Source organism: Nipponia nippon, unplaced genomic scaffold (genome assembly GCF_047370975.1).
Source record: "Nipponia nippon isolate SJK-2023a ecotype South Korea unplaced genomic scaffold, ASM4737097v1 scaffold_13, whole genome shotgun sequence".
Taxonomy (NCBI): Eukaryota; Metazoa; Chordata; class Aves; order Pelecaniformes; family Threskiornithidae; genus Nipponia; species Nipponia nippon.
The window spans coordinates 10,129,244-10,154,842 of NW_028262324.1; the positions used below are offsets into that span (position 1 = coordinate 10,129,244).

The 25,599-nt window shown below is 54.0% G+C and overlaps 2 protein-coding genes across 3 annotated transcripts; one reads left to right on the forward strand and one right to left on the reverse strand.

The window, feature by feature from the left end:
• Window positions 1-6,491: 6,491 nt before the first annotated feature.
• MYBL2 (MYB proto-oncogene like 2) lies at window positions 6,492-25,542 on the reverse strand. 2 transcript variants are annotated; one of them, XM_087749806.1, is made up of 14 exons: window positions 25,505-25,542; window positions 20,955-21,048; window positions 19,765-19,836; window positions 19,296-19,388; window positions 17,304-17,524; window positions 16,994-17,150; window positions 15,952-16,221; window positions 14,285-14,671; window positions 12,363-12,502; window positions 11,263-11,362; window positions 10,498-10,611; window positions 9,813-9,929; window positions 9,437-9,583; window positions 6,492-7,265 (listed from the first exon to the last, which is right to left on the reverse strand). In XM_087749806.1, the coding sequence occupies exons 3-14, from the start codon at window positions 19,819-19,821 to the stop codon at window positions 7,137-7,139; spliced, it is 1,932 nt and encodes a 643-aa protein (XP_087605932.1). In that variant the 5' UTR covers window positions 19,822-19,836; window positions 20,955-21,048; window positions 25,505-25,542; the 3' UTR covers window positions 6,492-7,136. The 2 variants fall into 2 exon arrangements, with proteins under 2 accessions (XP_087605932.1, XP_087605931.1); XM_087749805.1 differs by lacking the exon at window positions 25,505-25,542 and adding an exon at window positions 21,801-21,854.
• LOC148056538 (uncharacterized) lies at window positions 22,186-25,154 on the forward strand. The gene is made up of 2 exons (XM_087750212.1): window positions 22,186-23,034; window positions 24,006-25,154. Exon 2 carries the CDS (start codon window positions 24,052-24,054, stop codon window positions 24,802-24,804), a length of 753 nt encoding a protein of 250 aa, XP_087606338.1. The 5' UTR covers window positions 22,186-23,034; window positions 24,006-24,051; the 3' UTR covers window positions 24,805-25,154.
• Window positions 25,543-25,599: the final 57 nt, after the last annotated feature.

Consider the following 25,599-nt stretch of genomic DNA (forward strand, 5'->3'; position numbering starts at 1 on the left):
ACATTCTGTAAACTTCCTTCTTCCATTTGAGTTTTGCTCAAGCTCCTTGCTCATCCATGCAGGTTTCCTGCCCCCTTTGCTTGATTTCTTATTCATAGGATGCATCGATCTTGAGCTTGAGGAAGCGATGCTTAAATATTAACCAGCTCTCTTGGACCCCCCTACCTTCTGGAGTTCTGACCCATGGGATTCCTCCAAGTAGGTCCTTGAAGAGGCCAAAGGTAGCTCTCTTGCAGTCCAGGGTTCTAATCCTACTTATTGCCCTGCTTCCTCCATGCAGGATCCTGACCTCCACCATCTCAAGGTCACGGCCGCCAAGGCTGCCCCCAACCTTCACATCCCCAACCAGTCCTTCTTTGTTTGCTAGTACAAGGTCCAGCAGCACAACTCTCCTCCTTGGCTCCTCCACCACCTGGGTCAAAAAGTTACCATCAATGCTCTGCAGGAACCTCCTGGACCCTGTGTGCCTAGCTGTGCTGTCTTTCCAGCAGATATCAGGGTGGCTGAAGCCCCCATGAGAACCAGGGCCTGTGATCATGAGACTACTGTCAGCTGTCTGTAGAAGGCCTCATCGACTTCCTTGTCCTGACCAGATGGCCTGTAGTAAACACCCACAACAGTGTCACCCGTATTAGCCTGCCCTTAAGCTCTTACCCATAAGCTCTCAACACATTCTTCACCCACCCCTGGGCAGATACATTCCAGTTGCTCTCTCACATAAAGAGTAGCTCCACCACCTCGCCTTGCTGGCCTGTCTCTCCCAAAAAGTACGTAGCCATCCACAACAGCATTCCAGTCATGTGATCCATCCCACCGTGTCTCAGTAATTGCAATGAGATCACGGCCCTGTGACCACACACAGATCTTCGATTCCTCCTGTTTGTTCCCCATGCTGTGTGCGTTGGTGTACAGGCATTTCAGAGAGGTAATCGAGAGTGCATGTTTCCTAGGAGGGCTGCAAGAAGATCCACCATCGCCATACACACCCTTGAGGTGGTTGGCCGCCTGGTTCTCATCTTGGGAGGCAGCTAAGGAACATTTGTCACTGCTCTGGTTGGCCTGGCTTGTTCCGCAGTTGGATGCGATGGCGTGAGCATTGCCACTTTGGACCCCACCCCCCCAGTCCTCCAGTTCAAAGCCCACCTTACCAAGCTGGCCAGCCTGCTGCCAAAGATTCCCTCGCCTCTTCTAGACAGGTGGATTCCACCCCTCCATAACAGGTTAGAGTCATCAAAGAATGTCCCGTTGTCATAAAAGCCAAAACCCTCATGATGGCACCAGCCACAGAGCCAGAAGTTAATGTGCATTATATGTCTATTTCTGGCTGCCCCCTTTGTGCAACTGGTATAACGGAGGAAAAAATAACTTGGGCACCAGTATTTTTCACTTGCACCCCCAGGGCTTTATAATCTTCCTTGATTCTGCCCAGGTTCTGGCTTGCGGTGTCATTCATGCCCACACGAGAGTAGCAATGGATGACAGTCGGTGCTCCCGACAAGTTGCGGCACCCTCTTGGCACCATCTCGGACCTTGGCTCCCGGAAGGCAGCGTACATCTCGTCCCTCCCTGTCAGGTCGGCAGATGGGCGCCTCAGTGCCCCTTAACAGAGTCACCCACTCCGAGCACTCATCGTTTCTTTTTACGGTATCTGCTGTGTGCTGCTGGTACAGTTTCTCCTTGCAGACCTTGCTCGTGGGCATCTACAGCTGTTAAAGCTTCATACCTGGTTTTGGTTGTGATGCTGGAGGGCGGAGACTGAAGCGGGGTGCTGCTTTTGTGGGTCACCAGGGTCCAAGGTGCCTCATGCGCTGTGGTGCCCGCTACAGGAGCACGGCACTGAAATCACCTCTCTCCATCTCGGCCCCTCTAATACCGCACAGCCTCATGACCGATTCCTGCAACTCGGCCACCTGACGTAACAGATCATCACTGGCGCCCACCTTACGCGGGTACTTATCTTTTCTCCAGGAGAAGGGTCTGGGTGCTCATTGCAACCTACCGCCTGTACCAAAGTCTCCTTCCTTACCAGTTCCGTCTGGGTGGAAGCAGCAGACATCTCAGGGGCTTTCTCTGCAGGAAAGCTGCTTTTAACTCTGAGGCAAGTGCCCGCCATCATGGCAGAGAAAGAACGTTTAAGTCTCCCACGGTTGCTCCTGGCAGCGCCCAAGCCGCGTCAGCCTCGCTCGCGAGAGCTGCCGGGCCTCTCTGCTCTTCCTCGGGTTTCCCTGGCTCCGGGAACCCCCCTGTCCACCTCGATCCAGCGCTCGGCCACAGAGCATCCCACTGCTGCCGCGGCGTACCTCGCCGGCTGAGCCGAGCGGAGTTTGATAGCGGAGTTTTTAGACCAGCAGCCTCCCTGGACAGAGGCACTTGGCAGCCACTCACGCCAGTGCCGATGCTATGACAGCTTTGCAAATACAGTGCATTTGGGGGGGGGGGGGGGAAGAAAATCACACTTTAAAAGGCGTCACTGGACGATGGTGATTGCAAGGTGTCCCTCTGGGCTGGCTGCCTCACTCGAAGCCAAAGCTTTGGGTGAGATTTCCAAAACCAACCAAAAAAAAACCAACCTAGAGGAATTGGGAATGCAACTTCTATTTATTTTCCTACAACATCTGTCTAGTATTTTAGAAAAAAAAAAAAAAGGAAGAACTAAAGCATTTACAAATAACCCCCCCTACATAGTGTTAAATTTGCATTGCAAGAGCTATTAGGTCACTACGTCACATACGATCCAGGTGATGGTTTTGACTGCTGCCACCTACGCACGTACAAGCTGGACGCTGCCTGTGGCAAGGGGAGGCGAGTTCTGCTGAGTCTTTGCACAGTGGGTATTTTAACTCCCTGAAATTTCTCTTTTTTAACATTTTCCAAATGGAAACATTTATTTCATCACTCTGAATCCTTCGGTTTCCACAGCAGACTGTTTTCCCTGACCTCATACCATATTTTAATCTTTTATTATTCTGTACTAGTGGAAATGAAGAATTGCAGTTTCCAGAAATGGGGGGAAAAACCCCTGAAGTTGCCAAAGCACAATCAGTTTCCTGTCCAGCTGCAGCCAGTTCTTAACAAGAGCGGTTTCCATCTCTTGCAAAATCCAGGAGCTGCTCAGCTGATCCTCAGCATATATCTACCAGGCTAAAATTGTCCTTTTAATTTCCCAAACCTCTAAACCCACAGGCTGGAGTGTCAAAAAAAGCACGTGGGAAATTTTACAAGGTTATTGCTTAGCAACTGCTCAATAAATACCATAAGGAAAGGCAGGAGAGGAGGCACTTGGCTGCTCTGAGTAATCTCCAGGGTCAAAGCATTTTTTGGCGAAGCAGAAGCCCCGGCCGCCCACCCCAGCCTCGCCATCCCCTTGTCCCCATCGCAGGGTCCAATGCAGCCTCCCTTCCTGCACCGAGCTGCAGTAAAGCTCATGAAACACCACCAAAGTGAAACCAACTCAAGTTTAGCCACCCATGGGAAATTCATCTTTTCCCCCCCCCAACGCAGCACGCCCAGCGCCCCAAACGAGGCACAGCCTGGGTAAACCCTGCTGCCCCGTGCAGGAAGGCAGGAGGGCAGGGATGGAGCAGCACGCCTGCACACCAGGGAGCAGGGACGGCAGTGCATCCAACAGCCCCGCTGTAACGCAGGATCACACCACTGCTCCGGGAGGACAAACCCACCGAACACCCTCCGTGCGCACCACAGCCTCTCCGTGCTTTCATGGAAACATCAGGCAGCTCAGGTTATGCACAAACTCCGACCTCCGTGTCTCCGCTAAGCCATTATTCACTGTTTCATGCTCTGCAATTTACTTTGCTCTATGCCATCACATAGTTACTCAGTACTGTGCGCTAGCAAGGTTAACGGGGCAAGTTTGGGTTGCAGCAGTAGTTGCACCCGGGGTAGCAGCTACTCCTGCCGCAGCTGCGGTGCTCGGCAGTGCCGCCCCGAAAGCCTCGGCATGGGAGCAGGCGAAGCGCTTGCTTTACCAGGGCTGGTTTCATGGGCGAGCTGGGAACAGGGTGCATCACTTTAGTTGCCTTTTTCTTTTATTTCCTTTAGTTACTGGAAATGCCTGAAATAGGAAAAAAATACTTTATTGACCGTTTGCATCCCTCCACGGCTGCGGGCAGGGACAACTCTCCCCATGGGTGCCTTGCCAAAAAGCCCCCTGCGAGCAGCTTGCTGTTTGCACAGCGCTTTAGCAGAATTAGCTGTGAAAACCAGATAAAAAGGCTGGGAAATCCCTCCAGCCAGCAGGAACAAGCCCTGCAGCCGAGAGCCCTCCGAGGGACACGCAGCAGCTCCCGCCTGCAGAGCTTCATGGGCTCAGCACCACTCTGCCCGATTGCTGCTCACCCAGCTCCATCCAGAAGGAAGCCTGCCAACAAAACCCCAGGTGTCCTCTCTTTTTTCTCCTTACCCCGATATTTTTGCTCTCCCCAGCTTTTTCAGGGCTTTTCCCAGCTGGAAGCAACATACCACTTGCAGTTTGGGCACTGCTGTGACCCCAGGAGCTCCAGATCTGCTATTCCCCTTTCATCCCTGCTAAAAATCAATCCTTTTTCCATGTCTGGATTCAAACAAGGGGTGATCTGCTCCATTGAAGAATGCAAAACACCACAAGCAAATACAAAGTTTAAAATAAAGCAGCAACCCAGGGTTTCTGCAGCTTTCCAGTGAGCAGGGCCATGGGAGAGGATTCCTCTCCCGCACGGTGGAGGCACCACAGCTCCTGGGACTCTTTTGTCCTGGGCTTTTGTTTAAAGCTAAATTACATTTCTAGGTTTCTTTTTGTGAACGAGGGTTGCGCAGCCTGAGAGGGCTGGGTTACTGCAGAGGGTTCGAAGGGACGGCGGCCAGGGCACAGCCAGGGGTGCTGCGGGGACACGGAGCCCCGGCCTGAGAGGAGTCTCCAGCAAAAACCCCCTCCCGGGCTCCAGCAGGAAGTTCAACCTCTACGAGATTTTAATGGAAATAAGGCAGAGCATCTGAATTAACAGAAAAACGAAGCGAGTGAGGCCTTTTTTCCCCACCTGCGGAGCGGCGCCTGTTCCTGAGCCCCAGGACAGCCAAGCCAGGCTGGTAACACCCACACTAGAAGGAGCTTCATTTTCCAACTAAAAGCTAATTGTCTTTTTACTCATTAACCATGCCAGGCCTTGCTCATTTTTCCTCAGTATTTTTATGCCCCTCAATCTTTCTTAATAAGCACTCTGCAATGCAGGACACCCAGTGCTATCTGGATTTACAGCATCAGAGCAGCACTTAATACTTCTCAGCCTCATAATCGTTTAATTTAGGGGCAGCTCCCAAACATACATGCCAGGCTTACACACCGATTTATTCTCCGGCAGACCCTGCCTGCTCAGGACTCTCAGCTCTCATCAGCTCCGGGAAGGAAATGCAATTCTGGGCTTTGGTTTTGTAGTCACCCAGCGCAAGAATGGCCGAGCCGACTAAAGCCCGAGAAGAGAGGGATGGTTTTATGATGATTTCTCTTAAAACAACAGAATGGAAGCAGCTAAAGCCAGGCTTTCAGACAAGTGGTCCCAGCCATCTTTCCAAAGCAAACATTGCAGCACTGATAAACAGAAATAAAAATGACTTCATGGATTTACTTTGGCCCTGAGCTTGTTGAAATGAAAAATGAGCTGGTTTTCTAAAACTCCCTCGTTTCCCAGGATCCAAGGTTTTATTAACAAGCTTGTCAGTAAGGATTTTTTTTTTTTTTTACTTTATTTCCAATGTAAGCCCCAACCTGAAATGAGATTTCTACAGCCCTGCCCTGTTTTTCCACCCTGCAACAGGACTGGGGACAGTGACCCCGTTAAGAGGCACAGGGGTGAACAGACCCCCAGCCGGAGGCAGATCCGCCACGATGGCTTTGGTGGCTTGCAAAGGACAGCACAGCCCCGAACACAGCTTACCCAAAGAGCTGTTCACGTGCTGGTCTAACCAGTGAGCCGCTTTTCAGTTTTTCCAGCACCTTTCCAATTGCAAAGAGTTAACACATTGCTGCAATCGCCACATTTCATCCTTGGCTATGCCAAAACAGGACACCATACTACTGTTATCGCACGGGAACAACGGCATGGATGCATCTTTGACCTCCGAAGTAAGGAGGACAGAAGAGGCTCCGCTACCTCGCACACTCCTGATGCTCTTCTCCAGCCCACCGTTCTCTGCAATCTCCATCCACTCCTCCAGCTTTGCAGAGATCCCAGCCACGCTAAGCTCAAACACACTGTGGCACCTTCCCATAAAGTAGACAAATAATTTCTAAACAGCTGATGAAACTACCAAGGGTGGGGGGGAAGCGTCCCTTCTGCCCCATGCTGAGAGGCTAACAGGAATTCAGCAACTTGCCAGGAAAGAAAAGCTCCCACATGAAAACCAGCGCTTTGCTGCAGCTCGCCACCCCCAGCACAGTGCTGCCGCCCTCCGAGCAGCGTTGTGAGACCCCAGGCAGAGTCAGAGTCTGAGTGACAGGGTGATGTTAGCACCATCGTTTATTTGAAGAGGGAGCACAGCTCTGGGGAGAGGCGCCCACCGCTCCCCTTCTGCGGCCTGGCAGTACAAAAGAGCCCCACAGGGAGCAAGGGGCCGGCTCCCAACACGGGTCGGCCCAAAGCACATCTCCCACAAGTGCACAACACCCTCCCTCCTCCTAGAGCGAAGGGGAACCACTCCATCCCCCGCGGAAAGCCAGAAGGGGAGACACAAGACATGCAGGAACCTTCGCAAAAGCCATTCCCGAGGTACCAGAGCAACCAGCGCGAAATCCAGGCAGGCTGTGAGGCCGGTCTCCACCACCCGCTGCACGTGCTGCTCCACGGTGGAACACGGCTGCGTGCTTCTACTTTCGCAGGACCCAGGTCTTGCAGAGAGAGGTCTTGCTGTTAGCTCTCCAGCCCTCCCTCGTTTGCCTTTCCGTAATGATCCCAAAACTTGCATTCCACACATTAGCCAGCAGTTAGCCCAATTTATCACAATATAGATCTACCTGGGAACAGAAGGAAAAAAATCCCCACACAAACACTAAGGTCTGGCAGAGGATATTTTTTCCTGTGGTTCCCCCTCCCCTCCACTTATAAAAAAAATTTAAAAAATAAAATAAAAAAAGGCAGAACAATCCTTCATGATAAGATTAAGGTCCTTGATGTGTGACTCTGTTTCAACATGCCCAAAAACTGTCGAGCTCTCTCCTGCATGAAGAGTTGGTCTCGGGTTCCACCACAGGCCACCGCTTTCCAAGCCCTGGTCATCTACGGAGATAAAAGCAAGCATGTGTACGCCACAGTTAAGGGAGAGGACAAACACAATGTCGACATCCTGTTTTAAAAGACTACAAAAATACATAAAACTAACAACTATCTGCTACCCAAGGGAAATAAAGCTTCAACCTTAGGAGCACCCATCTTGCAACCAGGAGGAACTTGCACACCACCAGTTACTCATCACAGCCGAGATGGGCGTTCCTAGCAAAGGGGGTTACACTCAGCAGTTTCCCAGGTGAGTGCTCCGTTTCAAGACAACCCATGTGCCCTTTCAGGGCTTTCCCTTACTTGGCTCGAGACAAAAACCCCAAAGCACCAACCCACTAAGGCTCCTTGTGCTAAAGAGATTCCAGAGGGATGGAGGGAATTCAAGAACAGCTTTGGGGTTTACTCCCAACCAGTTCGATTCCTGCATGAGCTGCACAGCCGCAGGTTTAGGCTGGTCAAAGACCATCCTTAACAGCAATTTGGTGTCTGTAGTTTCAGCAGTGCCCTGCAGCACACAGCAAGAGCTGAAAATGAGGTGTGCTTCAGCCACTGTGTGCAGAAAGGGCACCCGTGAGGTGTTCTTCCACTCCAGGAAAACCCCTGCGAATCCTCCGATAAATGCAGCCAAGCGATACACAATGCCCTGAACTGGAAATACCCATTTACATGCACTGCAAAGAACCAGAGCTCGAGCTCCAGTGCTTGCTTACAGTAACAAGGCCCCGTGCAGCCGCAGCATGGCTTTGGGGCTGATTTAGGTTCAGCTCACAGCTAAGTGAGCTTCCTTACTAAGTAACTGCCACTGCCAGCAACACCAGTCCACCACAATAAATCCCGAGAGCCCAGCAACACCACAGACAGCTCTGCTGTCCTTGGGCAACAGGACTTCACTGCACACCTGTACTCCGACACCATACAAGCTGCCTTACTGTCACCTTCAAGTCACTCCCAAAGCTTTATTTATATGGATCTCTTGGTTCTCAGAGCAACACAACCCTGCCGAGGACAGGAGGAGAAATGGAAGTGTTTAAGTAGGGTCTATTTTGAGAAGGGGAAGGAATTACTCCAGCTGAGGAGTACTTATTTGTCAGAAGAAAGAGCTTTCACAAGAGACAGCTCTAATCCAGGGACAGATGCAACCCTCCTTGCCACAGTGTTTCGTGAAGACTGAGCCAAGGCCGCTCAGTGAAGACAACCCTGTACCCGGGCTCTTCCTGGGATCTGAAAACACCCCCACACTACCCCCCAGTTGCAGTTTCACCCCCCCACCAAGGAGAGCACGTATTTTCATCCTTATTCAAGCTACCAGAGAGCTCCCATGACTTGGCCCAAGCAAATATCTGCAAAATCATGGTCCAAATCCCCTTCTCTAAGCCACACTGCCTAACAAAGCAGGGGTGCCCCTCTCCTAGTGCACTCTGCCTGCAAACCTACCAAATGGTGAAGGTTTTAAGGAGAGCACAAGAAAGTGTATTTGTACGCCACGGACTTCAGCACAGCCCAGACGTGCTCCAGTGCTGAGCCGAAGAACAAGGGCAGCTGTAACACCAGCAGCCTCAGCGTGAGCTACAAAGGTGGCATGCTGTCAGCTGGAGCTCTGTACTGCCACAGGTTCAGGGGAACAGCAGAATAAAGCCAGCCTACGCTGCCTATGGCACACAGCCTTCATCACAACCTAGAAACACCCTAAAAATCAGAGAGATGGGAAATACCTTTTTGTTTGGCATTTATACAGCACTTCACAGGCTTGCTATACGCAGAGAAGCAAAGGATGAGCCTACCGTTGCCCACTCAAGGGGTGCTCACGGGAAAAGGGCAAGTTTACTTCACTGCTGGGTCAATCCTCTGAATTCCCTGATGGATTGGGACAGGACATGGATTCCCATGAGGAAATCTGGGGCCAAACAAGCAGGCCACAGCTCTGATCAGCCACGGACGGGGCTTTGAGCCCCAGCAGAAGGCCAGGTTTGCAAAGAGACAGGAGGGAGCTGCAGCATGACACTGCTGGCTCAGCATCTCCAAACCTGGGTGCAAAGACAGCCCTGACAGCATATGGGTGCCTATGCAGGAGTGTGCAGAGCTTCATCCCCTCACTCCTCCTCCCGAGGAGGGACAAGGGCTGCACTACCAGCTAACCTCCTGACTGGGAGGGCAGTGGCTGCAGGGCTTACCGGTGCCAGTGGTCTGAAATGGCTTGGCGTTTTCCTGTAGGACATTTTCTCTGGCTGCTCTTGCATGAAGGCTCTGTTGAGCAAACCGCTGTCGTTCTTCCTGCTTGAGGAGGAAGGGTTCAGGGACCTTGACATGAAATTCATAGGCTGCAAAGGGGGAAAAAAAAAAAGGTATAAAGAAACAAGTTAATTTGCCCTAACAGTGCTGATACTTGGCCTGGCCAAAAGGCCGGCTAACAAATCCAGCCCTTCATCCACGTTCACATGTGCTGTTCAGAGGCAGCTGCAGGTGGCAAAGCTCCCATCGCTGCTTTGCACAGGGTTTCTGTGGAGCAGAAGCCAGCTCTGCCCCTGCTCCCAGCACAGTACCCCTCACCTGGGCTCTTTTGAAACAGACAGTCTTGGGGAGGGCAGGCATGTTTTGCGTCATATCTTCATCCACAATATCCAGGGCCAGAGACTTCCGGACCTTCTTGATGGGACTCCTGCGCAACTGGGGGACATAGAAAAAGAAGCGTCGGCATGAATCAGCCTGGTGAACTCCCATCCCAAGGGCCCAGGGTGCACAGCAAGCCCACGTCACCCCAGGTCTGCATTGCACCAGCGCCTCAGGAAGAAGGCATGCAGCAGCCTTCCCCACCACAGGGCACAGCAGCCTCCAGTGCTCTCCTCCCGGCACCAACAGCCACCGGTTTAGAAGAGGAAGCCCCTTTCAGTAGGAAAGGAAGGCCACCAGGGAACTGAGCCAACAGACTTTGCATACCAGCCCACAGCCTTCTGGGAGCCCAACTGGCCACAGATGCTCCAAGTGTGCCACAGATCTCTCCTGTAGGTTAGGGACATGGCATCTCCTAGCATGCCCTCAGTTCAGCATAAACCAGGACACAGCTGGCCATGTTTTAAGTAGGCCTTAACCTCAGGCACGTCTTGCTGATTAAAAGACAGCAGCCATGGGCCAAAAACTTCTTGGCATCAACAGCAGGATGAACAAAACCAGCCAAAACACCCCTCAACAGCACAGGGCAGCTCAGCAGCAGGTACTGGATGCAGAATCAGCTCACCCCTTGTTTCCTCTTCTGTTTCTCAGGCTTCACATCATCCTCTATGATAAGTTCGATGCCGGCTTCACTTCGGAGCACCTCTTTCAAGTCTTCTTCCAGGTGAGGAGTCTGGGGCTGGTGTGAAATGCAGAGAGAGAGCACAAGACAGTCAAAATCTGTAGGCTGGGCAGACTCAATATTATTTCCCTCAAGGGATAATGGGGCCGGGGAGCCCACTGTGGGAGGACAAACGTAAAGACGACTTATTTACTTCCCAGCTAGAAAAGACACGACAAGATTTCTTCTAGCCCAAGAGATTTACAGGATCTCCAGGAATGAGAGACTCTTATCAGCTGAACCCCAAATGTGTTCTCAAGAGACCAGTATGCACAGAAGGCCTGGGATACTGGAAACTGCCATCCCCACAACAGCTGCATTCAGAGACTAAGTTCCTAAAGATCATCTCTAAAGATGCCTAGGTAGATCATTCCCTTGCTTTTCCTCAGGGTCATCGCTAGCGAAGCACTGCAGCCTGATTCAAGGGCAGTTTTTGACATTTTTAGCTGGTTTACAAAGGAGCTAAGAGTCCTGTGGCTACTTACCATGACATGTTCACCATGACAAGGTCCCCTTCATCCCTCCCATCTCAGCCTGGCACTACCAAACTGTACCTTGTTATGGCACAGGTAACAGCTCACTCACAGCTCCACTGGAACCTACCCCACATCCCCTTTGTATTCATTACATTTCTGCCATCGGCAAGCGGCAGACCTGCCCAATACTTACCAGAGGCCTGATTGGTCCATATTTCTCCAGGGCGTTTTTGAAAGGTGTGGGGGTGTGAGGAGTGTTGTCCACCACATACTTCTGATCCGGTGTGACAAACCTGGCAGCAGAGTGGGAAAGATGAAGGATCAGACATGCTGTAACCCACACAAAGTAACCCCCCTCCTTCTGAGCCCTCTCATTACATGAGCCACCTGCAGAGTCTCATATGGCAGCAGCAGAAGCTACTTGCCTGGCTGGACTGCTCCTGGGGTGTGAGCAGGGCAAACAAGCACAGAGGAGCCTTTAGCAGGGAAACCATCTTTCAGACATGCCAGCTATGCTGCTCCACCCTGCCAGCTGCCAAGCACCCTTGTCAGAAAGCGGTACAGCACCTCTGCCAGGCAACACGCAGCTCTGCAGGCCAGCCCTACCCTGCTGGCAGATCTGCTCAGGCGCAGCCTGCGCTTTGTGACAGTCACAGCCGGACCAGCACAAGTCCTGGGTGCAAATGCACTTAGAGCAGCCAAGCCAGCTCACACTGCCTGGATGGGGGAGCTGCTCTGGACCATGCCAACAACAAAGCAGTTTTGCCAGCACAGCCAGCGCCCCTAAACACTGTGCTGCTTCAGTACAGCAACAGGTCCGCCAGCAAAACACCCCTTCTCACCTGCCTGGTACAGTGCCTTGGGCAATCATTGCCCTGGACTGCCCCTCAGGACAGGCAAAGCAGAGGGTACAGAGCTGAAGGGATGGATCTGAACAGCTCTTGCCACGAAAATCAAATCCCTTCCCTGCTGGCACAGGGCTCACAGCAGAGCAACGCTTCCCAGACAAAAGATGTGCGCAGAAGGCAACAGCCCACCCAGCAGCTGAGCACAATGGTGGTCACTTGGCTGCGGCCCCAGTCAGCCTGGACACTTGTTCCCTGCAGCTCAGAGAGGAGCTGTATTTGGGGGAAAACACCCATTTAAGGAAATCCCCAGCCTGCCCTGCCTCTCTCTCAGTAGTGCCAGTACAAGTACTGGGGGAGGTACGTTTGAATTGGACCAGACTCCTGTGTGGAAAAGGATGCTGCTCAGGTGGGGATGGGGGAGGAGGAGGAGGAGGAAAAGACTTACGCTGAGTTCTTCTGGAGCAGAGGGGTCTTGTCCCTGTGCAGAGGAGTGGTGACGATCACCTTCTGACTGCACACAGGCGTGGAGGTCAGAGACGGGTTCTCCAGTTCCAGTGTATCCTGTTTGGTCCAAAAGTTTAAGAACTACACAGCACAGAAAAGAAAGAGAGAGAAGACACTCAGTCTCAAGCATCTCAGTATCACAAGTCATTACTTTTTCCTAAATATGGGGGAAAACCTGAAGTAGGGACAACCCCCATGGTGAATGGCACAAGAGGGATCCGTCCCAGTATAAACCAGGATGACTCTTACAGTCCTGTAGATGGACACACTGATGAAAGTTGCCAGAAGGTGCCTCACACCCATAAAGATTATTCACTTCCCATAAGGGATGAGTTGATATGCCTACGAGCAGCTATGGGATGAGAGAGAAGTCTCTCCTTACACTGGTCTAGATAAGGCCAAGCAAAATGGTGAAGGAGGGATAACGCCAGCCCACCAAAGCTCTATTCCCACCTCAGGTTGGCAAACATGAGGGAAGTCCATGTAACACAACAGTGTACAAGTTAGCAGATTTTGCATTGAGCTGTCTTCAGCCTAAACTGTGAGAAAACCACAAACCATCTCACCTCTGCTAGGATTTTACTTCACGACAGCTAATAAGTGACAACTTTACTCCCGTAAGGAACGGGGTTTGTACCCAAGAATCTATTGGGAGAGAAGAGCTGTGTGTGTTACATTAACTGACGGTTAAAGCTCAGCCCAAGAGGCAGGACATGCCGTTTGCCTTCTCAGATTCACTCCAGGCCTTCCAGCCTGTCACACTCTGCAGAGCTGCACATTTCAGGTCTCACTCTGACTCCCCAGTTCTTGCTGGCCTTGCATTCGAGGTCCACCTGAACCTGGGGGTCAGACTGTCCTGTGGTGCTCTCCCACGTGCCGCCCAGGGCTGGGCTGCAGAAACAGCAGAAATAAAGGCCTGGAAGGCACGGGTAGACAGGGTCTGAACAACAGAGCAGCTGTGGGAACTGTGCTGGAGAACACAGCAACACAGCAGCCTTTATTCTGTTCTATAGACAGAACTCCACCAGATCAATATACAAGACTCCAGTGGGTTTGAACACCACAGTGCTCCAAGATGATGGAAACCATGTGTGCACACATGTGTGGACACTGTAGGAGTCGTGACAAAGGCTGAAAGCACACGAGTCCCTTTTGCAAAGACGACAAGCCCAGGAGCATTTTCTTAATCACAGCAACTCAGAGATCCGCACAAGGTGTGTGCTGCCGAGCCTGCCTGTGTGACTCAACTGGAAACAAACAGGGAAAGCCACTTTTCACTGTTGCCACGCTGCTACCCACAGCTGGGGCAGCAATGCCGTGGGGACAGAAGCACCGTGCTCTCCAGCAATCCTGGAGCGGGCAGGCATGTACATCTGCACAGTGGTGCTCCTTCCTCACAGCAGGCACACGCCCGGCCCATCACACAGGGCAGCTGGGCTTCGCCAACGCTGCAAGCGCTCCCAGAGGCAGACACAGGCTGCTGCTCCCACAGGAAGGGCAGCACTAGAGACAAGCAGGGTGAGAACCCAGCTCTGCGCCTTGCTTTAGCAAAGAGACACACCTTGTGCACTGGCACTGCCTCATTCAAGGAAGGAGAAACACAAAGCTGGCAGAGCTGATGGGAATACATGGCATTAAGGCAAGCAGACAGAGCACTAACATGCTTATTAGCTCACAACCAAGCCCGAGCAGAGGAGCACAGACCGGGCTCTGCCATTGCTCTGTACCTGAGATGGAGTTGATATGCCTACGAGCAGCTATGGGATGAGAGAGAAGTCTCTCCTTACACTGGTCTAGATAAGGCCAAGCAAAATGGTGAAGGATGGATAACGCCAGCCCACCAAAGCTCTATTCCCACCTCACCTGAGATGGAGAGAAGGGCAGTGTCTTGACAGGGGTGCTCTTGGGCGTCATGCTGTTGCAGGAGTCAAGGAAGGAAAGGCTAGTGCTGGTGGCATTCTCTGTGACGGGGGAGAGGGAGATCTTCCTCTTCTTCTGCCTCTTCAGCACAGAGGGCGGTGTGCCAAAGCTCACCTCTGCATGCGGAGAGATGGGGATGAGCTCCCCCTTGCTGCTCTTGCTGAGGTCAGAGATGGTGTGGCCATCCAGGCGGTACTCAGTCATATTGGGCAGGGATGGCGTTGGCTTGCTGGGGGTTTGCCTCACCGGGCTGTTGCTGCTGCTGCTGCTGCCGGCAGAGGGTTCCTCAGGCAGGTCAAACTGGGTCAGATCACACCACCCGTCTGGGTCCTGCGCACAAGGGAAACCATCAGAAGCAGCCCAGGAAGGAAAGCTGAGCAGCTAACTGGTGCGGATGCAAAGATGAACTGGGAGGTGAAATAAGCAGGTGTGTGAGATTGCACCAGCTTTTGCAAGGAGCTCTGGCTACACCAGAGCTCAAGCCCTCCTCCCCTCTGCTGCCAGCACAGCTGAGAACCAGACCAGGGAACTGACCCAGCTGAAAGCTGCTGTTTGTGCATGGGGCAGATTTTTCTGTTTACGCCAGGCTGGTTTCCCAGTTCAGTTCACAGCACAGCTGCACAAACAGCTGCACCCCCACACAGAGCAGACGAAAAAAGCAGCTGGGGACAGGGGCTGAATGAAGCGACTGTCACCCAACAGCAAACCACCGTCTTGGGCACACCAATACAGCGGGACACAGGACTCTGCTGTAACACGCACTGCTGGAAGCAGATTAAAAATAACCAGACCGGTTCAGAGATCAGCTGCTTCACAGCTCAACCCCACAAATACCCAAAGTACCACACAAGCAGGCCCTTAAGGACGCACAGATGGGCCGTTAAGCCTTGGGTACAGACTCTATGTCCTCCTATACACATGCAAAGTGGATCCTTCACGGATAATCAGCTCATAAGCTCCTCAGGCAGGCTGGGGGCTGCAGAGACATTTCCCTCTGATGGTAGCAAAGTGATTCTAGCCAGCCTCCCTCCCTGGCACGCCTCGATCACCCTGGGGACCTCAGCACTGCCTGACTGGCCCAAAGTTACTAGTTTCAGTGAAGCTACCTCCACTGAAAGCGAATGGTGGCATCATCCCAGTGTGAAGGGGTCTGTCCTGCACACTACAAGTGGGCCTGGTCCTTGGGCCTATTCCCAGTCTGTCCTGTCCTATCCCATCCCATAACAGGAGGGAAAGGAAAGCCCATAAACATGGGCCTGACCTTTTATAAAAGGGAGAGCTGGGGACACTGGCTGATAAAAGAGGGCTTGAGATCAGGTTTGCCAGCATCTACAGCCTCCCACACCAGCAGAGCCCATGCACAAGGACACCCACCTAGGGGAATTTGCAAGCCCCAAGCAATACTGGCAGAGCTGGAAAGGCCTAATCCAGCCCTGGAAAAGGCGGGGGGGGGGGGGGGGGGCGGGGAGGAGCTGCAGGCCAGTGACAGGCCCAGCCCTCAGGGGGATGCCCATGGTGATGAGCAAGGGGACCCAGTAAGTTCACTCAAGGGAAAAGGGCTGGGATCAATCTCCCTACATTAGCTGGAGGAACGAGGGTCTGTTACTTACGGATTCAATCATGTCCAGAGCTTCATTAAAGGCTGGCACAGATGTTGGGTACAAATAGTTGGCAGCTTCAACGACCCATTTGTACGGTGACGTGACAAATGAAGAGGCATCCTCAGGCACCGCATCATCTGGGGTTCCCTCGGTGTTGTGCTCTGCCAGTTCGGCAGCCGGCAGCTCTGAGGGTAACTCCTGCACACCCGTCACTTCCTCGTCACTGACATCCTCTTCCTTTATTTCAGAGACATCAACTGGGCAGTTCGGCAGGACCGTCTTTGCACAAACAACAAAGAAAGTCCAGCCCTTAGTAGGAACAATGTCAAGTCCTGGGGACAAAAAGCAAGGGTCCCTGGACACATTCAGCTCTGCCTGCTCTCCGACCTGCCATTCGGTTTGTTTCACATCCCCGTTCTCCCTCACTGCTCTGCCCCATAGCCCCCTGAGCAGCAGCCCATGTAACATAACAAGCACAGGACTGTTTAATTGAAGATTTCACTTAACTGTATCCCAGGAGAAAGTTGAACAAAAGCTGAGCAGGTAGCACTAATTCTGCATTTCCTACTTCCCAAGAGCCTACCTTTGAAAACTACATGCTTTCTTCATGAAAAAAATAATTGGGTGTACTTCCCCTGCTTCCCTTTTTAGAGGAAAGCAACACAATACCTCTTCACCATGTCCCCCCCTCTGTCTGGAACAGTCTCCTCCCACCAGCAACAGCACAACAGAGGCAAAAAAAAAAAAATCTTCAGTCTCCAAGACAGACCTGATGCTGGGATTGGCAAGATAACAGCACTAGCAGACTGCTGTCCTTCGCCTGGATAACACACTCAGGCTCACATTACACCTCTAGCTCCTGGAGGGAGAGATCTCCCAAGAGTCAGTCTCTTGGAGGAGGCTGGGGGAAGGCACGCACTGTCTGTGCAGACACCAGGCTGTAGCAAAGGCAGTGTGAGAGGCAGCAGAAGGGTGGATGAACAGCTCTGATATGCGTTAGCAGAGCAGGGGACTGACCCAGCTGCCTGCTGCAAATGTGCTGGCGCAGTACCTGGCTCCCAGCTCTCGTTCGACTTTGCCTCTCCTTGTCATCCACCTCCACGAGCAAGTACAGTGACTTGGACCCCTTAGTTTCATTGAGGAAGCCTCCTGTGTCCACCTTCCGCTTGATGGTGGAGTTCCAGTGATTCTTCACAGCATTGTCTGTCCTGCAGAGAAAGCAGAAGGAAACAGGAATCATCATTTACAGCAGCTTTAAAGCACAGCTCCTACATGCTCTCCAGCCCCATCCTGTGAGCCCAACACACGGATCTCCACTGGCCACCCAGCTGTGAAGGCAACAGTGAGCAAAGAGGTCCTACCTCCCAGGCAGTAGCTTGGCAATCTCCGCCCAACGATTCCCCAGGACCTTGTGAGCCTCAAAAATGATGCGATCCTCCTCCTCCGTCCATGAGGACTTCTTCACCTCAGGGTTCAGGTGATTATGCCAGCGTTCCCGGCACTGCTTCCCTAACCGCCCTTTCAGGTGCTTGGCTATCAGGGTCCATTGTTTGGTGCCGTATTTTTTAACCAGTTCAATTACCTTTGAAGAGAGCAGGAGGGAAATAAGGAAATGGAATAAAGGAGAGGAAGGTCAATACAGTCATCTTCAGGCTTTGCTCTTCACCTCTCTTGAGACCAGGTAAGGGCAGACAGAGAAAGACCCCCTAGGAGAAAAAGCTGGAGGGATCCAGCCCTGACAATCAGGCGTACCAACACTTGTGAGAGCAATGATCCAGCCAAATTTCTGAAAGAGGCTGTTTCTATGCAGCCTTTTTGCCACATGGCACCTGTGAACGCAGACGACCGCTCACAGAAGATGGGGTGGAGACTGGCAGGAACACCAAGGGCAGAGGGGCTCAGATTTAGAAACACGTGCCCAATTTCTGAGCCAGGGCCAAGTCCCACGTGCTCCAATGCTCCTCTGCCCTCCCTCCTACCAAGGACCTGGCCACACGACAACAGTCCCCATAAGCTCTGCACTGGTCTGCTCGCTGGGACAGAGGCGCAGCCTCCCTTTAACAGAGGCTACTGCACCAAGGACATGCCAGGGCCTGCAACTCCATGCCCCGCTAGTACCAGGATGCGCAGCAAGAGCTCCAAAGCAAAACCAAACAATATTCACTTAAGAGTGATCCACTTTGCCACTTCCCCTTCACCCAGAGCTTTGTCACTTCTGCCTGAGGCTCAATGCAAATGCCTCTGGGCACGGAATCTATTCTGAGCCCCTGTGATATGTCCATGGCACAGTCAGGACAAAACAATCTACTGCCTGCAATGTTCAGCCCACCAAAATCTTAGAGAGGAGGTTGAAGGGTTCTCAAAGAGCATTTCTACCCTGGCCAGCGTTCAGCTGAAAGGTGCAGGTAGACATGTGATGCTCACAGTGCTCTTGACCCATAACAAATGTTCCTAACTGCAGACTCTTGACTATTAAGTGCAGACAAATGGACCAAAGACACCAAACTGAGGCACAGGCCAAGAAGCCGGAGTGCTTGCAGAGCAGAGCAATGTGCATTGTCAGGAGGAGAAAGCTGGAGCCCAGCCTGGCCAGGATGGCAGTGGGCATCATGACTGGGTAGGCTGGCAGAGTCAGGACGTGCCAAGGGAAGGGGAAAGCAGGCAGCTATTGCTCTGCTGTAGGAAGGTGGAAGCTTCCTTAGGACATGCTTGATGTAACACACAGATGGGAGGCAAAAGGGACCGTAACAGCCTGTAATGGGACCACAAGGGAAAAATGGGAGCAGAAGTGTTACAGAGAATCTGACAAACTAGGAAATTTTGCAGCAGAAAACCTTGGTAAAAGTTGGAAATCATTCCAACTTTTCTTAAGTACATCCAGATGATGAGTTTATCTGAGCTGGCCCCTCTCAGCTCACTCTGAAATCAGCAGAGAAACAGATTTGCAGAAGTCATGATTCACCAAGCTGACCTCAGACATCCACTTTAGGCTGTCTACTGTGGCACAGGAAATGCCACTTTTTATTTTCTCCTGGGTCCAACATGGTCAGGTGGAGATCTGCCAGCAGGCGAATGAATTAATTCCCTTTTCTGCTCTTTCTCTTGGCACCCTACTGCAGCAGTACTGCGTGAAAGGGAGAAGGTGTTTCGCTAAAGAGGCCTAGACCTGCTTCTGCTCATCACGACCACAGCTGCATTAGTCTGCTCAGAATAGGTCAGAGTGCTGCTCTTGCGGATATCCACCATTGGAAAGAATTACCCACAGTTTACAAAAAGATCCGAAGGTCTGACGCCTCCACCCTCTCTGCAGACAGTCACAGTCCAACACTCAGATCCCCTCGGCCCTGACTTACCTTTTGGTCCTCCTCTTTGGTCCAAGGGCCCTTAACCAAGTCTGGATTCAACACTCTCAGCCACCGGTACTGACACTGCTGATCGCTGCGGTTCTGGGAAAAGGAATGAGAGGAGCCATGCATTAGACCAGAGGCTTCGAAAGCCCCTGTAGCAACAGCAGTCCCCACGCACACAGGTTGTCCCACAGAAAACCTGCAGAAGCACATGGACAATACAGACAATGACTAGCGCACAGAGACAGGAACCTCAGTTTCTCACCCCAGCTCCAACAGACTCTGCCTTGAAAGTCTTCTATGCAAGAAGGATGACTCCCTGCCCTGAAGGAGCACCATTTCACAGCCTGGAGCTGCAGTCACAGAACCAAGTCCCACTGTGCAAGGTGCGGCACAGAGACAAAGAACCAGCACGACGAGCACAAGAAGCAACATGCAAACACTACAATTCCCAGCGATGCAAGGTGTCACTTACAGGAAAGTGACTGGCCAGGAACTTCCAGTCGTTCTGCCCGTAATGCCTTACTAACATCTTCAGCTGCTCATCCTGCAAAGAACAAAGACGTCCACTTTCATATACACTGAGGCAACACACACACCACAGGCACCCCTTGGCTGACGGCACCAAGGGAACAAACTAGATATTTTGAACTGTCAAGAAGATTTTTTTGGCATTCTGCATTCAGGGGAGGAAGGTAGCTCACACCGTCCCTTAGCAGCTCTCCAGTACATGGAGCCCAACTGGAACAGACTGTTTGGTTCTGGGCTCTGTACTAGGGCGAGCTCATACAGTGAGCACAAAACAAGAACTCATCTCTGTTCCAGTACAGTCTGGTTCAAACCCTGTGGCCAAGGCTACCTGCTTTTCCAGCCCCAGCACACCCCTGACCAGACAGTCCATCTCCCAGCTCAGCCACTGCTTTTGCCTGGCCAAGAAAGCTGACTGGTTTAAGTGTATCACCACTAGCCCGGTGATTTACCGTCTTTCAGTGCTACTGGGCTCTACAGCATTTCTTTCACGAACCCTGCTATAGCCCAGGTATGCCTAACCTTACAGATCACACATAGCCTGCTGCCGATGTCCCTGCCTGTGTGCTCCGGCTGGGCAAACGGAGGCATGGAATAATTCCCTGCCCAACATGAGCCCGAGGCTTTGATCCCTGCACAAAGACCACCTTACTTGGTGTTCAGACCCCAGGGGAGACAGGACATCTTGTAGCTTTCAAACAGAACAAAGATGGAGGAACTGGGAGGAGGGAAGAAAATATCCCAACTAATTTCAGGCTGTCAGCCAGGATGACTAAGTCATGATCCCAACAGTCTCAACGCTCCCTGCTGTTGCTAGAGGAAAAGGAGGACATTTCCACTGCACGATTCAGCTTACTGGAGGCCTCAGCCAGCCTCTGGAACCCCTCTTTACTCACAGGAGCGCTGCAGGCAGCAGATGCCTCGGTCACAGCTCATACGCTCAAGCTAAAGTGGCTGGAGCTCTTGCTCTCCAGGCAACACTTCAAACTGCCCTGAACCTCCCAGCCTTATTAAGACAGCAGGAGGTGGTGTCATGGCCAGCAGGTGAGGACTGGGGGAGGCACCCAAGCCCCGGGTGCAATGCCAGAGGCCTACCCCAAAGCACCTGCTCTCAGCAAGTGCTGGGCTCTCACTCACCTCTTCTTGTGTCCACTTGACTTTGCACCTGCCATCCCGCTGCTCCGGCACATCCGAGTCGGTATCCTGGTAATGCAGCTCATCCTGGTCCTCACTAGAGATGAATAAATGAAGATTATAATTTCTACCTCTGATAAAAACACAGCAGAGGGAGCAACCTCCACCATGCAGAGCAGAGCTCCAGAGCGCAACCTGCACTGCACAGAACAGAGCTCCAGATCTACTCTCCTCCAGCACTGAGCCCCAGTACCTCACAGACATTCACTCAGACACCCCAGGTTTACAGGAGTCCCTCGGCTTTGGACTCCCGGTGCACGCTAGCAGTTTTTATGCTGCCGAGAGCAGGGGAAGGAGCATTTCTCTTGATTTCTGCTCCCTTCTCTCCCTCTGGGAGGACTTTGCATCTAGGGACTGGCACCATTTCCCCTCCTTACAGCTCACCAGTCTTCCCGATTGCTGAAGCAAAGGGATGCGAGAAGCAGCCAGGCGCCAGCCAGCTACCGCCGGGCGGGCAGCCCCGGAGGGCTCTGCACATCACCGGCCCGGACCCCCCCGGCCTGCCCTGTCACCCCCCTGCTCCCGAGCAGGCAAAGCCAGGCCCGCACCCAGCTCCCGGCTGGAGCCAAGCGGAGCCGTTAGAGCGGGGCCCGCGGAGCCCGAGGGTACGGGGCCGCGGCCCTGCCCGCCGCCTGCAGCCCGCCGCCCCGCCGGAGAGCGGGAACGGGCCGTCCGGCAGGGCCGCACGGCGGAGAGGAGCCTCCGTGGGGTCCCCAGGGCCGGCCCGCCCCGGCGAGAAGACGCGGGGCCGGCACACGAAGTGCCGCCGGCGGCGGGGCCCGCACTCACCCGCGGCTGCGGCGCGCCATGGCGGGGCCGGACGGCGACGGCGGCGGCAGCACTTTCCTATCTCGCGCCAACGGCGCCCCCCCGCCCGCGCGGGGCCGGGCCGCGCATGCGCGCTGCTGCCTCCCGCCCGCACAAAGAGGCGCGCGCGGGAGGGTGCCCGCCCGCCCCGTCCCTGAGGGGCGGCACCGAGCCCGCACCCCCCCCCGCCCCGAGCCCCCCAAAGCAACGGCGGCCGGATCCCCCCCGCCCCGGGTCACCTCTGCCCCTGCAAACCCCGCCGGCAGCCCCCCGGGAACGTTCGGACCGCGATCCCCCCGGACACGGCTCTGCTTGGCTCTGGGAAGGGGTTTGCTTCTGCCACCACGCTGTGGTCACCTCCCTCACGCCACAGCCGGCCGTGGGACACGGGAACCCCGCCGGCCGCCTCCCATCAAAACATAAAAAAAGCCCATTAAAATCAAGCACCTTCCCCACGTTGCTTTCGCAGCGCCTCTCGCTCCAGGGGTGCGCTATGGGCTCCCCAGAGCAGAGCACAGGCCTGGCGCTTCCCAGAAGCGACAAGAGGCGGCGAGCGTGGATCCCGGCGGGCCGCGGCCGGGCAGCGGCACTGCCACACCGCGCACGGAGAGCGGGAGAGCAAAAGCCGCAGGGGCAGCGACCCCGGCGACAGCTGGCCCTGAACTTGCCGCCGCTTCGCACACCTGCATCTGGGATTCCTGCTCCTTTCACGCCGCGCGCGCACCTGCTAGTGCCCGTGCATCTGCTAGCGCCCATACGTCATCTATAACGTCCGTGTTCAGCCTCTGCACGTGGATGCTCCGGGCCAGCGTTTCAGAGCGAACAACGCAAAACTGAAGAGAGATGTCACCTTGTTGGGGACCCTCTCTGGGTGTTGTCTCCGGGCAGGAAGGCTCCGTGTGTCCCTCCTCTTCCTCCTCTCACAGCGGAGGACCACGGCTCCTGCGAACACCCCTCTGCTCTCCAGGGCCGCCCGCCGACAGGCTACAAGCACAGCCGAGCCCTTGCAGGACTCAGTTTACCTACAGCAGTTAGCCACAGCCCACAATCACCGCCCCTGTGCTTCAAAAGCAGCAAGCAAAAACCCCTCCCTCTCCCAAACTAGCTTAATTGGAAATTAGCCTGTTAGTTAATGACCAGAACTATAAAACTGCTATAAGCAACACTCGCAGAAAAAGGATCAAGATCTTGAAAGGGGTTTCTATAGAAGCTGAAGGTAGGTAGTGCTTTTTAGTCTATCCTCTTAGCATGTATTCTTTATTTCTCACATATTAATTTATTTAAATTATCTTTAAGGAAAAAGTATTTTAATCTTTTAAAGAAAGCTTTCTTTCTAGACTGACCATACAGTTTCCCCCCCCCCCCCCCCCCCCCCGTAAATACAGGAGCTTTTTACCTCTGCTTTTAATGCATTTAGTGTAAGAAATGGTTTCAGGACACAGTAGCTGCCTTCCCTGAGCTGCCCCATTCCCTCTGGGGGGGGCCGGAGGGCAGCTGCTGACTGAGAGGGTGGTGAGGATCCCCCTCCTAGGTGGCATGAAGGAAGCTCCTGCCCATGGAGCAGAAGGCAGGGGTGTACCGCATGAGAGCGGCCAGGAGGGCCTGTTCCCAAGGTCCTCCCTCGGTGCCCTGTGTGGGCTGTGGGACCCCACAGGTCTGCAGGTGGGGGATACCATGTGTGGGGCTCTCATCTTCAGGTAAGATGAGATTTGCTCCTCAACCTCTGCCATCCTAACCAGAGCCCAGTTTTAGTGCCTCCATCTCAAAGGGACTCAACTCTAACTGGAGTTAATGGTCCCCTGACTCAAAGAACAAGGATAAAGTGTCTTGTATCTCTGGGGAAAACTAGCTCCATCTTAGACCGAGAGCAGATGGAGAGGTTTACTGAGACTCTTCACACCCAGGGGTACAAAGCTAAGAGCAGTGGTATACAGGCTGAGGCTGAACAAGTACTACTCTAGGGAGGCTCCATGATGACCTCTGAGCAGTGAACAGGCCTTGGTGCAATTGTGCTGCTCTAGAAGACAGGGACAGGCTGGATGCCCACCTACCTGTCCTGGATCCCACCCAGCTCCTCGCTCTCCTAAGCCAGACTGAGACAGGATTTTGCAGCAGATCAGTTGAGCTGCCATAAGTGTGCAACTCATTAGTGAACAGTAATGAACAATAACGTGTTTATTCTAACAGGGACATCCCGGTCTCCATAAGCCTCACAGTGGTGGGATTCTGCACCATGCTGTCCACCAAGAGGCATGGTACCAGCATCCTGACCATAAAGGAAATCCTGGAAAATGGGTTCGTGGCTGAGGCCTCCAGCCATACCCATTCTTCTCCTGTCTGCAGTTATTACATGGACAACAGCAGTGCCTCCAAACCAGACACCTGGGAGTTTCTCATGGACTTGGACAACGCAACAAAAGGCAGGTCCCTGTGTGCCATCAAGCAGTCGGAGTCTCTGAGCAGCTGTGTGAAGAGTGACCTGCACAGCCTGACCCTGGGTGTCTCTGACCTCAGTCTTGCCTGCTTCTGCAAGACCCACCATAGTCAGGCTGCTTTTGACCTCTCCAGTCTGCCTTGTGAGCACCCCAGCAGAGCCAGCTGCCTGATGGACGTGGCATCGCAGAACACCTCAACGCCATGCAAGACAGAAAAGCACCCCAAACCGCTGGAGAGCCTGCTCTCCAAGAGCATTGAGCTCATCGGTGACCTCTCAACCCTTGGGAAGATGCCAGTACCCAAATGGGAGATCTCGGCAATAAAATCCCCCCTGGATACCAGCCTGTCCCTTGATGCGAGCACTGAGGAGTTAAAGTTACTGGGATGCTCCAAGGCGGACACACCATCCCTGGAGACCTCTGTAGTAATTCCTCTGGCTTGGCCTGGTGCCTTCAAGAGGCACCCTACGCTGATCTACAGGCCTGCCACCCCTGAGACCCAGCCGAGCGATCTTGAGCCCGTCCCTGTGTTTCTGCATCAGGCTCCGTGATGCCGCTGCCCGGGCTCCGCGCCGGAGCGCGCTGGGCTGCGGGGTGCCTGCCCGGGGACCTCCTGCGCTGCAGAGCAGCTGGGTGCACGGAGCTGTCGCCCGCAGCGCAGCAGACGAAGCCCCCCTGCCCTGCCCTGAGCCGGGGGCTTGCTTGCTGATGGCGCCGCGCGGTGAAGGGTTAAATCTTCCAGCCCGGGGTGCCTGCACGGGCAAGCTGCTGGGTGAGGAAGCTGAGGCTGCCGACGGTAACCCCCGAAAGCTCGCACCAGCTAAGAAGCAGCAGCCCTACCGGCTCCCCCTCCTCCCCCATCGCTGTCTTTTGTATTAACGCAATAAAGTTATAAATTTCAGTCCGTGCGTGGTCTCCGATGCTCTCTGCCTGGCAAGCCCCGGCTGTCCCCCAGGCCTGCACGGGCGCAGGGCCGGCCGGGGCCCGCGGACTGAGGCCCGGCTGCCGGTAAAGCCCCACCGAGAGCAGCCACCTCCAGCGCTTCCCCGCCCGCGACGGGAGCCCCGCGGCCGGTGCGGGGCCGCCACGGAGCTCCGCGGCCCGGGGGAGGGGGCCCGTCCGCGGCCGCCTCCACCCGCCTTCCGCCGCGGCCGGCTGAGGAGGGGCGAGACGCCGCGACAAGATGGCCGGGCCCCGCGGCAGCCGCCGGCCCCGCGGCCCGGGTCCGCTCCGCCCGCCCGCCCCCGTTACCTGGCAGAGGGGCCCGGGGAGGTCTCGGTGATGGAGGGACGCGGGAGCGCGGCCCCGGTCCCCGCCGCCGGGCCATGGCGGCGGCGCTGCCCGGG

Coding starts and splice junctions, on each gene's coding strand:
- MYBL2 (XM_087749805.1), bottom strand. CDS start 21,820: ATGGCGCGCCGCAGCCGCGG. Junction 19,837..20,954: donor TCAAGTGGACACAAGAAGAG/GTGAGTGAGAGC, acceptor TGTTCTTTGCAG/GATGAGCAGCTGAAGATGTT. Junction 9,584..9,812: donor TCTGTTTCAAAAGAGCCCAG/GTGAGGGGTACT, acceptor CCCCCTTTGCAG/CCTATGAATTTCATGTCAAG.
- LOC148056538 (XM_087750212.1), top strand. CDS start 24,052: ATGCTGTCCACCAAGAGGCATGGTACCAGCATCCTGACCATAAAGGAA.